Here is a 16,831-nt window from a genome sequence, read left to right as displayed (position 1 = left end):
TTTTATTTCTTTTATTTTTTATGTTTTTATTTTATTTCAGCATATTACGGGGGTGCAAATGTTTAGGTTACGTGTATTGATTGCCCTTGCCCCACCCAAGTCAGGGTTTCAAGTGTGTCCAGCCCCCAGTGGGTGCGCACTGCACCCATTAGGTGTAAACCACTTTCTGTAGAGACATTTAAGCAATTAGTATTGTAAAACTTTATACTCTAAGACTGGGTCATGTACAACTAATCTGGGTATGGCTCCAGTGAAAAATAAAATGCTAACCTAAATTTGGAAAAAATACATTTTACTACACTCTAGTATTTAAAATGACCGTATTTAGAAAAAGAAGAAGTCTGGGTGCGGTGGCTCATGCCTGTAATCCTAGCACTCTGGGAGGCCACGGTGGGAGAATCGCTTGAGGTCAGGAGTTCGACACCAGCCTCAGCAAGAGCGAGACCCCATCTCTACTAAAAATAGAAAAAAAAATTAGCTGGGCAACTAAAAATAGAAAAAACTAGCTGGGCGTGGTGGAGTGCACCTGTAGTCCCAGCTACCTGGGAGGCTGAGGCAGGAGGATCGCCTGAGCCCAGGACTTTGAGGTTGCTGTGAGCTAAGCTGATGCCATGGCACTCTAGCCTGGGCGACAGAGTGGGACTTTGTCTCAAAAAAAAAGAAAAAGAAAAAGAAGAAAACATATAATTAACCTAAATGGCATATATGAATTAATTCAATGACTTGGAGCAGCCTTACAGATCAGTCTAGCCAGACCCTTCAATTTACAGATAAAGAAAATCAAGTAGGTCTTTCTCCACTCGTGGAGACTGACCCGCTTCCACTCTTGCTGGAACGTATTTTCACTCTGTGTAGCTTCCTTCTTTACTTTCGATCTTTCTTTTATGTGATAAGCTGTTTGTATTTTAAAAAAGAAAGAAAATCAAGTATAGATAAATAAACTTATCACCTCCCAAATCTTGAATAAAATAATGAGAATCAAAATCCTGCCACAGAAAAAACTAAATCTCTAGAGTACATAAAAGCAAAGGGTATTAAAAGAAATATACTCTACGTTCTTTAAAACAAAAATAATTAGAAAAGAAGGATGAGATTATTTGAAAAATAGAGACTCTTCCTATCAGAGTGGTGGTTCTCAACCTGAGCTGTCTATCAGAATCGGATGTTGGGTTTTCTCATTTTGCTGTGTTTCTCAGATGCCTAAGCCCTTCTCTAGGCTAAATCAGAATCTTTAGAAGTAGAGTTCAGGCATCTGAAAAAAATTTTGAACTTTTCCTTCTTATTCTAATGTACACCTAGGGATTACAGTATATGGTAAGGTTAGACTTTCCATTTGCACTCAAAAGTAAATCATAATTTAGATAGCAGAGCCATATAATGTGACCACACATGCAGATAACTATAATTTAGTGAATTAAGTTTCTCATATTTAACAGTAATTCGAGCCTAAAATTACACCTACTTTTGTATATGCTGATTTCTGGGCCACAACGCACCCTTTTCCTTTTAGCTAAAATGCCTTTTTTCCATGCCTTTGCCTGGATAAACTCCTATTTATTTCTCAAGACACAACTCAAGCATCATCTCTGTATAAAGCACTGTTGGCAGGCTAAGTTAGATGTCCTTTCTATGAACCTCTGTGCACAAGTCTATCACTGAACACATCACACAGTGAACTGTGACAGATGATTTTCCTAACTATTCTCCCAGTAGACTCTATGTTCTGTGCTCCTTAAGGGCAGAACCTGGGCTTTACTTTTATTTTTTTTTAATCTCCAACATGTTTCAATAGATGTTAGATATATAAATTTTCGAAGAGTCTGTATTTGAAAAAGAAAAAGTATAACATTGGTTCAAAATGCTTTTCTGGGTAAGAGACAATCTGACAATTTAAACTCTAGTTAGCAGCAAGCAAATATAAGGAAATGTGTTTTTTCTGCTATGGTGTCAAAGCAGTCTCCTAAGCAATACTTTTTTTTTTTTTTTTTTTGAGACATAGTCTCACTGTGTTGCCCCAGCTAGAGTACCGTGGCATCATCCTAGCTCACAGCAACCTCAAACTCCTGGGCTCAAGCGATCCTTCTGCCTCAGCCTCCCGGGTAGCTGGGACTACAGGCATGCGCCACCATGCCCGGCTAATTTTTTCTGTGTATTTTTAGTTGTCCAATTAATTTCTTTCTATTTTTAGTAGAGACGGGGTCTCACTCTTGCTCAGGCTGGTTTCGAACTCCTGAGCTCAAACAATCCGCCCGCCTCGGCCTCCCAGAGTGCTAGGATTACAGGCGTGAGCCACGGCGCCCGGCCTTAAGCAATACTTTTTGTCTTATGCTGGCTAAGCCTAAGCCAGTGTGCATTCATGCGGGCCATACTCTACCAGGCATACTTAATAGGAAGCGTGAAAAATGTTAAATTTAAGAGACTTCACTCTACTCTTTTCACAGTTCTCTTATAAGGCTAATATCAATATGAATGAATTGTGCACTTAGAATTGGATGTTAAAGGCAAGGACAAAAAAGAAAATCAATGCCAGCTAACAGCAATCTCGTAAAAAACTGAATAAATTACATGAACCTGACATTACCAGACCGTGCTATGCCACTGTCTCTGTCCTCATTCAGTTCTCTTCCAGGCATGTCCATTGGGTTGCTATGAACTGTGAATCAAGACAAAACTGTCAGTTATAAAACACGTTGCTATTAAGGTGGACGTTGCTCCTTTTAAACAGCAAACTAAATCATGCTCATCTCATTGCATTCCCTTATTTTTTTCCAGCAGCATGACACCAACCCAACACCAAGAGCTATTACTCAGTTGAACAAGCTTTGAGAGCTATCTAAAAATTTGACACACAGTATGAAAATAATCCATGACATAATATCTAAAGAAGCAAGGGTGACTAAAAGTCATTATTTTAAAAGCGTATTCAATGACATAGAAAGATATTCACAACATACTATTAAATGAAAAAAGCAAGCTACTGGAGTAGTACGAATGATAGTTTGCTGGGGCTAAGTGCTGAGCACATCATGGTTCACTCTACGATTTTGCCTGTATCAATGTGTGTTTCAAAATCCTCCCACCATAAAAAGTTTGAGAAATTTGTCTGAATAGTATGATCCCAATACTGTTTAAAAAGCAAAAAAGGAGTATTTCTGGCTCACAAGATGGCTAATATTTATTCTTTGCCTATTTTTCATATTTTCCAAATTTTCTGTAATAAGTATGCATTGTTCATATCTATTATTTACAGGGAAAATAAATATTAATTAAAACAAGAAGGTCCAAACTGATACCAATCTGAGAACAATGACAAGTAAATGTGTATTTTCACATTCTGATAATTCCCATTAGAAGGTTACGGTGTTGGGTAACCTACTGACATGCATGAAAACATGGAACGTGAGTAGAGTCCTGGATACACACACATGAAAACACACTCTACAATCATCAATTTAATGATATTAAACAAATATACTCATATATGCCTTTTCTAGAGCATTATACTGATGCTTGTTCATCTAAATTTTAGCTCCAAGAAAACTGTTCTTATGGAACAGTGTAGATCACAAATTTTACAATGATAACAAGATTGGATATTTTCTGCAATTGGTGAATTACGGTACAAAAGCTACTCAGCCATGGAAACAAGACAGTGTCGCAATAAAAATTCCAAGAGGTAGTATAAGAAATAGTGTTCAGACTAAATTTTGGTTTGGGATTCTAAAGTTAAAACCATTATGACATAATGAGATAAATGACAAACTGAAATTTCATGAAAATGTCCGTTCCACTGATAATTCAGTTTCTGGAAACTTTAAGAATACGTCCAATAGAAAGGAATTCAGTTTTTACACTTCCTGAGAAATGTTTTCTTAACTGCAACCTCCCCAGGTGCGTTCATCTCCTGTCTTGTTCCCGCGGCTCGACTACCGATTCTGGCCACTGGGCACACCGACTAGTCTACCCACACAGCACATCGCAAACCTGCGAAGAAAGAGGCGCTCCTGATCAGGCGGAGCGGGCCCTGCTCAGAGAACGCCCGCCTGGGGCTGCAGAACTGTGAAAGACCTACATGGCAAAAATGTAAAATACACATGAAAGAGGACTGTTAGAGAAGCCACCATGCGTCAGGAAAAAAAGGTGAGCTAAGGCAGCACAAGAGCAGACCAACAGATACGGATGAAAACTTTTAAACTAAATAAGAATATTTCAAGCTGGCTTCCCTTTTTAGAAATAGGATGGTCCTCCTTTGATTTATGTCAAACAATTTCATGCCTATTTATTAATAAATCCATATATAATTAACAGAAATAAGCTTCTGCTATACAAGGTAAAAATGATTTTAAATGTTCAACCATTTCTAATCTAAAACAATGTTTTTAAGATTCAAAAAAGCACAATAATGTTATTTATATAATTTAGTATTTGCAGATAAATTCACCTTTAAAAAGTCAGTTTTAAGATTACAGTATTCTCCTGCAATTGCAGTAAGGAGAAAACCACCAAAGCACTTGGCACACAACATAAAACAAGGAGCGAAACAGAAAAAATATCTTACTGACAAATTAAAAATTGTTTTTTCTAATCTAGTGGTAAGTTACAAAGTAATGACAGAACCAAGGTTCCCAGAACAAGAGCCAGCCACTAAGGAAGCAGGAAAGCCCGGTGCAGCCCATCAGGCCACGCTCCTCGCTGTCCGAGAGAAGTGGCTGCCACACACTTGACCAAGAGAAGGTGACGACAATCTGAAGACCCAAAAGGAGCATTACAGCTTGGAAGCAAGCAGCTGGGTTACCTGTTAGTTATGCTTAACCAAAGTAGTCTAAATAGCCATGTAGGGGTTTACCAGGATAGAATAGGGGGCTTTTCTCTTTTAAAAAGTGACACTGTATTTTTCAAACTGCTAACAGATATTACTTTTCTGTAATAAGAATTTCTATAATTAGAGTACATGTGTAGCAATGCTTTCATGTCTCAACGGTCATCTCTTTCGTCAATTTTCCCTAGCTTACATTCTCTAGTTACTTCAAAATTTATCTATTTCTTTAAACTCCTTCCCTACGCACCTCTTCCTTACTCTCAGCATATGACTTTGTTTCCTACAGAATGCACATGCATACGTGTGCATACACACAGGAGAATTTATCATATTGGGGCCCTCTTTTTCCTACCATCCCACCTTCAAACTTACTCAAATTCTCACCCATCTTTGCCTCCTTCCTGCCTAAGCAGTAATAATAGATAATGTTATTCAAGATGTGCTAGGGACTTAGTACAAAATCCTGAGAGGGCCTTCTCTCCCTTCCAAAGTTAACTCTAAGACCCCTCGTTCTCCTTCAAAAACCTCCCTCTACCACTTATCCCCTCTATCTTTAATTTCATCCTCTTTGTAGCTTCCTTCTCCCACCAACATTTAAACACGGTTCAATCTCTTCCACCTTCCCCCCACATTGCTAATCAGTTCTCAAAATGTGGTCCAAGGACCCCCTGGGGGTCCCTGAGACTCTCTCAGGGGTCTGTGAAGTTTTCCATCTTCCAACTATGCATCTCTGTGAATCACGAGATTCTTACCACACCTCAGTCAAAATAACGTATCACAAAAGACTGAATACGGAAGCAGATATGAGAATCCAGCTGTCCCCTACTAAGCCAGACATTAAGGAGACTTGCAAAAAGGTAATAAAATACCACTCTTTTTACTTTTTTTTTGTGCCTTGGAAAATGGTTATTTCACAAAATATGTTATTTATGTTAACATGAAAGGGATTATTAGTGTTATTTTTAAATTACTAACTAAATATTTTTAAATTTTCAGTTTTTATTCCTAATACGCTATGTAGCAATAAATGTAACCCACATAAACAAAAGTTCTTTGAAGTCCCTAACAATTTCTAAGTGTGGAAAGGGGTCCTGATACCAAAAAGTTTGAGAACCACTGCTTGCACCTTGGACAAAAGACTTGAGTCTCTTCTCAACTCTGGCTTCTATTCTCCCCACGAAACTGCCCATCTAGGCCACCGAAAGTCTTCCTGTTTCCCAGTGCAGTCCATGCTATCTTACATTACCTTACAGCATATGTGATGCTGACTATAGTGTACTATACACTTTATTCCTTCAGTTGCCGTAACACACTCTACAGTTTATTTTTCTCAGTCTCCTTTGCGTGCTACTTCTCCTACCCCTTCTTTAAAGCGAGTATTTCCCAGGGTTCCTTCTTCAACAATCTCTCCTTCTCACTGTTTACATTTCCTAGGTCATTTCATCTATTCCTAGACTTTAAATTATCATTTATGTGCTGAGGATTCTCAAATCCATGGCAGATACAGCTGACCACCGAACAAAAGAGTTGTGCTCCTCTTTCCATAATATGAAGTAGTCTCTGGGAAGCAGCCACCCAGCCAAGGACCATATTTCTCAAATATTCTTAAATGTAGGACGGGACATATGATTAAGTTGCCCCCAACAGAATATGAACAAAAGTGGTATGTGTCACTTGCAGGCTAGTTATAAAGAGGACATGTCTTCTCCCATCATCATTCCCTTTCCATTGGCTTGATGCAGCTAAGCACAACCTTGGAAACTCACATGTTCAAGACGGTAGAACACAAAGAAGGAGACTGGACCTCTAAAACGTTGCTCAGAGAAAAACTATTTGCCAATGAGGGACAACCTTTTGTACTTTATGTTAGGGAGATGAAATTTCTATTGTTTTTAAATTATTAAACCGTCACTGGTTTTTATGTTAAAGTAGCTATACCTATCTATCTAACTAACTCCAACGGATACCTTCACTTGGATTTCCTGATACTTCTACAGATGCCTAAACCTAAAATCACCAAATCCAGTTTCTTCTACTCCTCTCAGTGAATGACACCACCGTCCATGCAATTACACAGAGGGCAAAGTGCCAAACTCGATTCCTCCTTTTCCCTCTGCTCTTCTGTCTAATTCGCTCATGCTGTCCACTCTCTCCTGCCTAACGGATCTCTCAACAACTCTCCCCCCACGGACACAGTCTTACTCCAGGTCACCACCGTCTGCTACCTGGACTGCCACAAGTAGCCTTCTGTTAAACAGGTCTTTTCTCAATCCCACGTGCTCACTTGAATCCATTCCCACTGCAGTTAGAGTATTTTTTTGCAGATATAAATCTAATCTGATCATACTGCTATATTCTGAAAACCCTTCTGTGGGGGCCTTGAGAATATGTCTCAAAAGATCTCCAACTACAAAAAGGTGTGATTGACCAAGAGCTCAGCTGCTGCGTTCCGAAATCCACTGCCACATCTGTGCAAGGTCGCCAACGGCTGGACGCAGCAGGCATACCAAGGCAGGCCCATCTTGGGGAAACCCGGGACACTTCTGATAAACAACTCTGACTCAAAGACTTCCAATGGCCTCACCAAACCTCCTCTGAACTATGCAGCAGGCTGGACGCTTCCACTGAATCTTCTATCCCTGTCTCCTTCACACAGGCTCAGGCCTTATTGCAGTCGGATGGTTTCTCGGCCTTTCCCAGATCTCTCCTCGTCTTCTTTCACACAGTCATTCCCCCGACAATAACCTGCATGTTTGATCCTGTCTTGGCACTTGTCAAAAAGCAGGCGGAGGACCCAAACTAACACACCTTCACTGGGTCTAACTGCACAGAGCATACGTCAAACTTCCTCACAGTGGCCCCCGATGCCCTTTGTAATCTGACTCTTGCTCAATTCTTTATTTCTTTCATTTCCTTTACTCCTATACTCTGTGCTCCATCCTCACTGATTTATTCACATGCTTCCCATACTGTATGATCTCTTGCCGCTAGGTCTGTGTATTAATATATACTACTGTTTCTTCCTAGAACATTTCTTTCCCCAACTGTCTGACTAATCCTTCAAGCTTAGGCCTCACATCTTCAAGGAAGCCTTCCTTGATTCTCCAACACTGAATTAGGTGCTTCTCCTCGTTTTTACTATACCCTGCTTTTAACTCTGTCCAAGAATTCACTACAGCGTAAAGTAATTGTTGTATTACTTTTGTGACTCCCACTAATTTAAATCCATTGAGGTAGGAACTGTGTCTAGTTCACCACTGTATCCTCAGGGCCTAGCAGAGTGCTTGGCATATTATAGGTGCTCAATAAGTACTTATTGATCAATGGATTGGAAATTTAAAGAAAATAAGACATGGTGCTCAAATATCCTTGATTCATAATTAAGAGTGCACAAGAAAAAGCTGCTCATTATTTAAAGTCTGTAGTTTATTAAATGAATTAATTTTCCACTCTGTATTAAAACAGAAGATGAGTATATCTAGCCTCTTTAGTGTAATTTATCTTTACAAGTGATAGTGTACTTGTATTATTAAAAAGAACAGCTTTTAATAAGCCCCTGGAGCTTTGAAAAGTATCAAATTATAAAGAAAAACGACTCTTTGTCACATTTTTACTTTGTTAAAATCAATGAAGCAATCAAGTGAGTTAAGAAAAACCAGATCTTTTATTTTTCTATAAAACATACACACACTATAAAGTACATGCCTAATACTGTGCCTAGCCCACAGTAGTAGGTGCTTAATAAATGACTGCTCATTTGAATAAACACAAATTATTCAAAAAATTAACAGAATGTTATACTGCTCAATTGAAAAAACTGTTTTCTACTAATACATATAATAAATTTTTATTAAAATTAATTATAAATAATAGTTATTACTAAACTGGCAATGAGAGAAATATTCATACTATTCTAACTGCTGTTCACTCCCTGGGCTAATACAGTTCTCTATGTACTAGAAATGCTGTCGGCAAGAATTTAGTTGAGCCTTCTAGAACATATGACCAGAAACTGTAGGAGCAGTTTGTCACTTTAAAATATTGACCTTATATATAACAACAATGATTAGCCAACCAAATTACTAAATAAGCTGTAATTCTAATAAATCTTTTAAGGAACATCAAATTTGAGTATCTGCTCATCTAAATTATAGGTCACAAAAATGTGCGCCATTTTAAAATTACTTTTATGGTTAGGGAAGAGAGGCTAGAAAAGGTATTATATCAGTCCTTCTTAGCTGAAATAGTCAAGAGAACTAGTCAGGACTTTTCACATTAATGACAGCACCTTTCAAAGATGCATCAAATTTAAAAACAAAAGACAATGAAGACAAATTAGATATATCTTCATCAGTTCTCTTTTTTCAGATACAAAATAAATATTATTTTCAAATGTATTAAAAGTATGCTTTCAAAGAATATGTTATACATAATTACAATTTAAATGGCTTTTCCGATTATAGTAATTGAAATTCTCTGTATTATAACAGATATGCATTATGCAAAATTAACTTCAAACTCTTGTTATACTGTTAACATTTTTTTAAACTTATAAAATCAAAGGAACTATTTACCTATATTACCAAGTAGTCCATTAATAACTGTGTTATTATCAGCCTTTAATGTATTATTGTCTTGATTGATAAATTCAAGACTGTCTTGTAGCCTATGGAAGGGGAGAAAAAAATAAATTAATTCCAAATTTATTTTATAATTTAATGGCAATTCTTTTGCATTCCAATGAAATTTTAAGTACAAAACAGTTTTTCCCTATTAGCACTATAAACTAACGTAATCATCTAAATCATAGATTGGCAAACTATAACCTGAGCACCAAATCTGGCCTGCTGCCTCCTTTTGTAAATAAAGTTTTACCGGAACATAGCTACACCTGTTCATTTATGTACTACTGTCTAGGGCTGCTTTGATACTGCAATGGCAGAGCTGAAAAGCTCTAACACACTGTCTGGTTCACAAAGCCAAAAATATTTACTAACTGGCCCTTTAAAGAAGAAAGCTGCTGATCCTGATTTAAATGACAAGCAAGATTTCTCCTGCTATTTTGGATCTGAAAATATTTTCTAAACATCTGGAGGAGGGGAAAAGGGGGAGGAGGAGGAGGAGGAGAAAGATAAGGCGGAGAATAATCATCAATCAGATATCCAAAAACTAACTTCAGTTAACACATTAAAAGTGAGCTATATTACTTCTTTGAGGGAATCTTTCAGGATAACAAAAATAAAATTACTTTATGCTTTTAGTGCAAAGTGTTCTTTCTAGAGATTTTAGGAATTACCAGTTAGAATTTAGAAAAGATGAAGAAACTGAGGTGATGATAGTTAAAATCAGTGATTCTAATACGTAGAATCTCTATTTCTATTTTCGTATTAAAATTTTAAGAATTAGTATTTTGGGCATCAAAATATTGTTTAAGCATCCATAATATTTTAAAGAACATCTCCCCCTTTCCTTCTTTCCTAAAAGAAAAGTAAAAAAGAGCTATACGTATTAGAAATTTACCTCATAAAACTCCTCAGAAGAGAAGTTTAAGGCATTAACAAGTAATGGAGGTTCAAGAGAATTTCTGTAGTCTAGAGTAGGTTCCTGTTGCCTCCTGTCTGACCTTGGGTTATCCTGAGGGACTCTGGCCAGCCAGTGAGCCCTGCCTGACGGGGCACCTGTACAATCATCTCTGGACTGTGCTACCACCCAGCCCTAGCCCCAGTGCTTCACTTACCAGGCTCTGGCATGTGCCCATGATCCTCAAACCAGGGTTGCCCTGTTTCAGCTTCTCTATTTTAATCTTGGCATTAACAGCTTATAATACTTCTGTGGCTATTATTAAAAATATGTATATATTTTATATATATAATGTGTAATACCCATCTGGCTGACCTAGGCCACTCCTGTCTGCACAGCTAATTCTGCAAGGGATCTGAAAACTGAAGAGCACACCCCTGCAGATACTAACTCAGCACAGCACTGCAAGACTGAAAATCAGCCCGTCAATCTAAAATGGAAATGCATTCAACATTCTACTTTCAGATACAGGTTCTAGCAAATTAAAGAAACAGAAACCCCGTCTCCTGTTTTTCAACTAAATTCAACTGAGAGTGAAATCTGGTCTCCATGAACATTTGAACTTAAGGGAAAGTAGAAAATCTGAATCTGTGCTGCAATTCTAAAAGCAGTTTATTAGTTTTCACACTTTGCGGATCTAAAATAATCCATTGTCCCCCTGCATCCATGAGCACTTACGTATTGAGACTTCCACAGATACTGCTGCCAGTTCGTGCAGTAAATACTTTGCTGAGCATGAGCTGTGGAGGGGAACTATGATGGAAAAAAGGTCAGAGAGAGGTCAAAACTAAAACAGAATGCCTGTTTTATTATGAATAAAATTTATAAGACACAGAGATTTCACAGCATAGTTACAAGAACCATGAAGTAGTATTAAAATCATAGATCATAAATTAAGTATCTGACATGCTTAATCTGAGTAAAGACCATATGAAATTCTCTCATCTTCAAAAAAATTGAGTATCTAAAAATGGATCATTAAAAAAAATTCAGAAAACCCCTTACCGAATCTGATGAATTTTTAAGGTAGATCCTTTGTAGCTCATTGCTACTGAGCCAAACATCATCTCTCCAAGCATATTGGCATCAGAAGAGCATCGAGAACCCTAAACAATAACCATATGTTAATAAAATTTCAGAAATAAAAACTTTATGACTATTTCATATATTGATTTTTATTAAAAACTCCTTTGCTATAGTTATTCTACATTAATGGTTTTAATTCTACACTGTATACACTGTTCTGCAACTTGATTTTCTTCATTTTACAATGTCTTGTTGGACTAACCATTTTTTTGTTGTTATTATACATAGATTTAACTTATTCCTCTTAAGACCTGCACAGCATTTTACAACATGAAAACACCACAGTTCCTCAGACTGGTGCCCTTTACTGAAGAGTATACAGGTCACCTTCAGGTTTCTGCTACTGCCAATGCAATGTGCAAATGAACATGCTTAACCACATCTCACGCATACATATGCAATGTTTCTCCAGGATAGACGGTAACAAGTAGAATTCACTGAATATACAGAATAATTTTTACTACTCCTATTATTCAAAAGAGGTACCAACAAAGGGGACATTTTGTATTTTTTAAAAATAAGACTTATTTGCGATCTACAGATTCAATGCAATCCCCATCAAAATTCTAATGGTTCTTAGGCTATTTATTTGGAGCTAAAAAAAAAATCCTAATGGTATTTTTTACAAAAATAGAAAAACGTTCTAAAATTCATATGAAACCACAAAAGACCACAATTAGCTAAATCGACCTTGAGAAAGACAAAGCTGGAGGCATCACACTTTCTGGTTTCAAACTATATTACAAAGCTACAGTAATCAAAACAGTATGGTACTGTCATTAAGACAAACATACGGACCAATGGAACAGAACAGAGCCCAGAAACACATCCACATTTATATAGTCAACTGATCTTCAAAAAGGGTGCTAAGAATATGCAGTGAGGAAAGAATAGTCTCTTCAATCAATACTGCTGGGAAAACTGGATATCCGCATGCAAAAGATTAAAATAGGACCCTTACACCATACACAAAAATAAACTCAAAATGGAATAAAGGCAAAAATAAAATACTAAAACTATAAAACTCTTAGAAGAAAACGGAGGAAAAACTTGACAACATTGGTGTTGGCAACAGTTTCATGGATATGACACCAAAAGCACAGGCAACACAAGCAAAAATAGACAAGCAGGACTACATGTCAAACTAAGACGTTTCTTCACAGCAAATAAAAGCAAGAGGGTAAAAAGGCAACCTACAGAATGGGAAAAAACATTTGCAATCCATATACCTGATAAGGGATTAATCTCCAAAATACACAAGGAACTCCTAGAACTCTCCAGTAAAAAACCAGTAAGGCAATTAAGAACTTGAATAGACATTTTTTCAAAGAAGACATACAAATGGCCAACAGATGCAGGAAAAATGTTCAATGTTACAATTATCAGGAGAAATGCAAATCAAAACCACAATGAGATATCACCTCATTGTGATATCTTGTCAGGTTAGCTACTATTTAAAAAAAACCAATAACAACAAAGGCTGGTGAGGATGTGAAGAAACTGGAACCCCTACACATTGTTGGTGGGAATGCAAAATGGTTCAGACACTATGGAAAAAACGGTATGGCAGTTCCTCAAAAAATTAAAACTACAATACTATGTGATCCAGCAATCCCACTTCTGGGCATTTATCCAAAAGAACTGAAATCAGAATCTCAAAGAGATATTAGTACTCCAATGTTCACTGCAGCACTGTTCACAATAGCTAAGATGTAAAAATAACCCTAAATGTTTATTAACAGATGAATGGAAAAACAAAATGTGGTATATACATACAATGGAACACTATTCATCCTTAAAAAAGGAGAAAATTCTGCAACATGTAACAACATGGATGAATCTTAAGGACATCACGCTTAGTGAAATAAGCTAGCCACAGAAAGACAAATACCGTATGGTTCCATTTATATGAGGTATCTAAAATACTCAAATTCATAGAATCAAAGAGTAGAATGGTAGTCTATCAGGGGCTGGGGCAAGGAGAAATGGGGAGTTACTAATCAGTACTAAATTTCAGTCAAGCAATCTGAATAAGCTCCAGAGATCTACACCATACAACATTGTACCTATAGTCAACAATAATGTATTATACACTTACAAATTTAAGAAGGTAGATCTCATATTAAGTATCCTTACCATAATTTTTTTTAAAAAGACTCATTTGAAATAACAGAATGTCTTGTTTTCAAAAAACCTCTTGATTAAAGAGTTACTCCTTTCCATTATTCTTTGTCTTCACAGGAGTCAGAAAATAGCTAAAGACTGAGCTTATCCATTTAGTTACTAATTAGATACCATGGCAAATATCACTAATTTCCTACCAAATATCTGTTGTCTACTTCTTCCTTATTTTTTGAAGTCCAATTTATTTCAGGGCACCAATGTGCCCAACTGAAAACGTTGAACTTCACAACCTCATCTGAAGAGAGGAGATTTAGTCATTTCTATACTTATGGCTGGAGTAGCAGTTTTCAGAACTATTCATTTATATGCATTTGACAGAGGACTGATCAATGAGGTAGAAATGAAAGTCAGTACAGACGGAGATGCCACCTTGTGCTCGCAAGGCAGTAAGCACACACTAACTCTGAGTAGAAAGTTAAGGGAATCTTGGTCTCTGAGGACATCTTGAAGCCTGTACGGCATACCTCAAGAATTCTTACCATGTGAGGAAAATCATCCCTGATTTGTTCAAGCCGCTATTTTAGAGACTATCCCAATGCCATTGTCTGGTGGGTTCTGTTTTGTTTAGTTTTGTTTTTTAAGACAAAGTCTGACTATGTTGCCCAGGCTGGTCTCAAACTCTTGAACTCCTGGGCCCAAGCGATCTCCTGCTGCAGCCTCCCGAGGAGCTGGGACCACAGGCACGGCCACTGCACAGGCAGCTTCTCAATTCTTAACTGATGTAACTAACAATCAACGAGGAAGACGACCTAAATAACAATCTAAGATAGTAAATAAGGATTATCTACAAAATTCATTAACCTGTTCCATCATGGACAATCAAGAATTAGGAGTTTTCTAAAATATTTAGAAAATTCTAACAACAGTAAAGCAATACGGATCCCCATTTTACAACTGGAGGCCAAGAAATACACCTGCACACTATTTTTCTTTTTATAATGTGATTCTTTTATACTCTTGTGTCTGTTTATTGCCTTTTCAAGAAAAAAGTCATTTTTGCTATACTTAGGTAAATAATAAGAAGCAATTTACTTATTTTGGGGATTTGGTTAAGATCAAATTTTTATTTCAAGGCATAGTGGTTTGGAAACAACATTTCAGAAACAGAGTAGAATAATATTTTTAGTGATAAAGTAGTTTTGCTTTGTTTTGTTTTTGAAGATCAATGCCAATCTTACTTGGCAACCTAAATTACCTCAGGCTAGTGACAGAGATGAGAGCCTTCCCTTATGAGCTCATTTTTTTCCTAACTCTATTGTTATTTTGACTAAAATTATTGTTTCTTATATTAAGCAACCTATATAAATTTAAATGTCAAGGCATTTATAGATTTTTACTACTTTACAAAGAAAATAATCCTCACAAAGCAAAATACAATAAAAATAAATTGCTCTTTGAATTTTATGAGACTATATAATTTGCTATTAAGGTTCTCTTTGCCCACTCTAAGATACACCAAATAGTTATAAATATCACTAGCATGTTAGGTATTTTAAAGTGACAAAATCCACAGTAAAGGTTACAATTAAATTATAAAGTGCTATTATCATTGCAGCCTTTTTTAAATGCCTTATGTCAAAGGTCTATTCTTTCCAAGTACTCACTGCCAAAAGCTAGCAATCTGTTATAAACTGTGTAACTCAAAGATAATGTTCTAACTACCTGAAATCATATTTTATCAAGTGTTACGAACCATGCTACAATAATTTGATGCTTCCTTGCTAAAAAAACAAATCTCTAGGGATTCTGATGCAAAATGAGATTATAATCACTCAATGCTTCAGGGTTTCTACCATCTGGATCAGTTTGCTAATATTTATTTTAAACCACACAATATAAGAAAGGTAAGTGTGCACAACTGATCAAATTGGAAAACTTCCCAAATTGTGCAAACCGGCATAACTCATGATGGTGTTACGTGGCAGAGCACTATTACAGTTTGTTATGGTATTGTGCCTGAGGTGGAGGAGGACAGAAGAAGGCATCTAACATCTGGATTTTTAGTAATTTCAGACTCCTTTCGCATATACTGTCCTATTGATAAAGTATAAGGATCAATTTCCGTCAAAACATAATCTCATTACCGATAATTTAAAAACCCAAAATTCTATTTTGGTATTGCTAAATGTAAAATACTTGTGATTCATGCCAACTTGGATGATACAAATAAATTCACATCAAATGACATGTGCTTAGCATGCAATCAAACACTGATCTTACGTAAAATGTACTAGATTTATAGAGAAGTTCTTATGTAGTTACAGATTTGATTAATTCTGTATTTTAAAAGAAGAGTCACATCACTTGTTGAAAAATAAAACTGCATTTCTGATTGTGTATACTTCCAATCATACTCTAATTTCATAATACAACTGTATATTTATCTTCATATTTCAATAATGAAAAAGTATATAAGAAATTATTCTGATGACCAATAAATCTGAATTGGGAAATAAAAGGAGAAAATAAAATACTCCTGCTACCTATTCCCAAGCTCTCTTCCCCTATCCTAAGATTTATCAAAGTTGATAAACTTACTTGTTTAATTATCTACCCCTCCAGCTTCAATGTAAGATCTAGGAAGATAAGAACTAATCACTATTATATCCTCAGTCCGCAGGATGGTGCTCAAACATATTTATAAATGAATGAATAAATAAATGACATCAATGATCTTACCTGATACTTAGGACACTGGTCTTTTATATCAGAAGATGAAGTCAAAGAACTATCTAAAGAGGAAGAACTGTCTCCTCCAGGTTTTAGTTGGCAGCATTTCCCAAAGACTTTAACTTGAGCATCACTACAGAGTTTCTGAAACACAGAGAACAGTCCCATTCATATCTGAACAGATTTTTCACCATATAAAAATTTAATCACAGTATAGAAACCTTTAGGAAAACCACAGATGAAATAAAGCAAAATAATATAACCTTAAATATAATGACTAATCTGCATTTTCCTGTATCTTCTCCAGTACTGCTTTCTAGTCTTTGTCTCATAACTATATTTGTGGAATCTGTATGGTACTTTTCGTACCAACATTATGAAATCACGGGAATTTTTCTACATTACCATGGCCTACACAATATTCATTAATACTGACAATATACTGAGGCAGTTTTCAAATTATTTGGTCTCAAGACTCCTTCATGCTCTTAC

General features: G+C 36.4%; 1 protein-coding gene across 2 annotated transcripts in view; it reads right to left on the bottom strand.

The window, feature by feature from the left end:
* The window catches only part of FNIP1 (folliculin interacting protein 1), a 109,215-nt gene that overhangs the window by 37,071 nt on the left and 55,313 nt on the right, over positions 1 to 16,831 (bottom strand). Inside the window, exons 3-8 of one of the 2 annotated variants that reach the window (XM_012657632.1) lie at positions 16,349 to 16,483; positions 11,405 to 11,505; positions 11,078 to 11,152; positions 9,394 to 9,485; positions 3,985 to 4,068; positions 2,582 to 2,653 (exon numbers count right to left, since the gene is read on the bottom strand). In XM_012657632.1, the coding sequence (XP_012513086.1) occupies positions 2,582 to 2,653; positions 3,985 to 4,068; positions 9,394 to 9,485; positions 11,078 to 11,152; positions 11,405 to 11,505; positions 16,349 to 16,483 (559 nt within the window). The remainder of the gene's footprint in view (positions 1 to 2,581; positions 2,654 to 3,984; positions 4,069 to 9,393; positions 9,486 to 11,077; positions 11,153 to 11,404; positions 11,506 to 16,348; positions 16,484 to 16,831) is intronic. The other variant, XM_012657633.1, reaches the window with a different exon arrangement.

Source organism: Propithecus coquereli, unplaced genomic scaffold, assembly GCF_000956105.1.
Source record: "Propithecus coquereli isolate 6110/MARCELLA unplaced genomic scaffold, Pcoq_1.0 Scaffold553, whole genome shotgun sequence".
In the NCBI taxonomy this organism is placed as follows: Eukaryota; Metazoa; Chordata; class Mammalia; order Primates; family Indriidae; genus Propithecus; species Propithecus coquereli.
The sequence above is the reverse complement of the archived record's forward strand: the minus strand, read 5'-3'. Positions and strand labels throughout refer to the sequence as shown.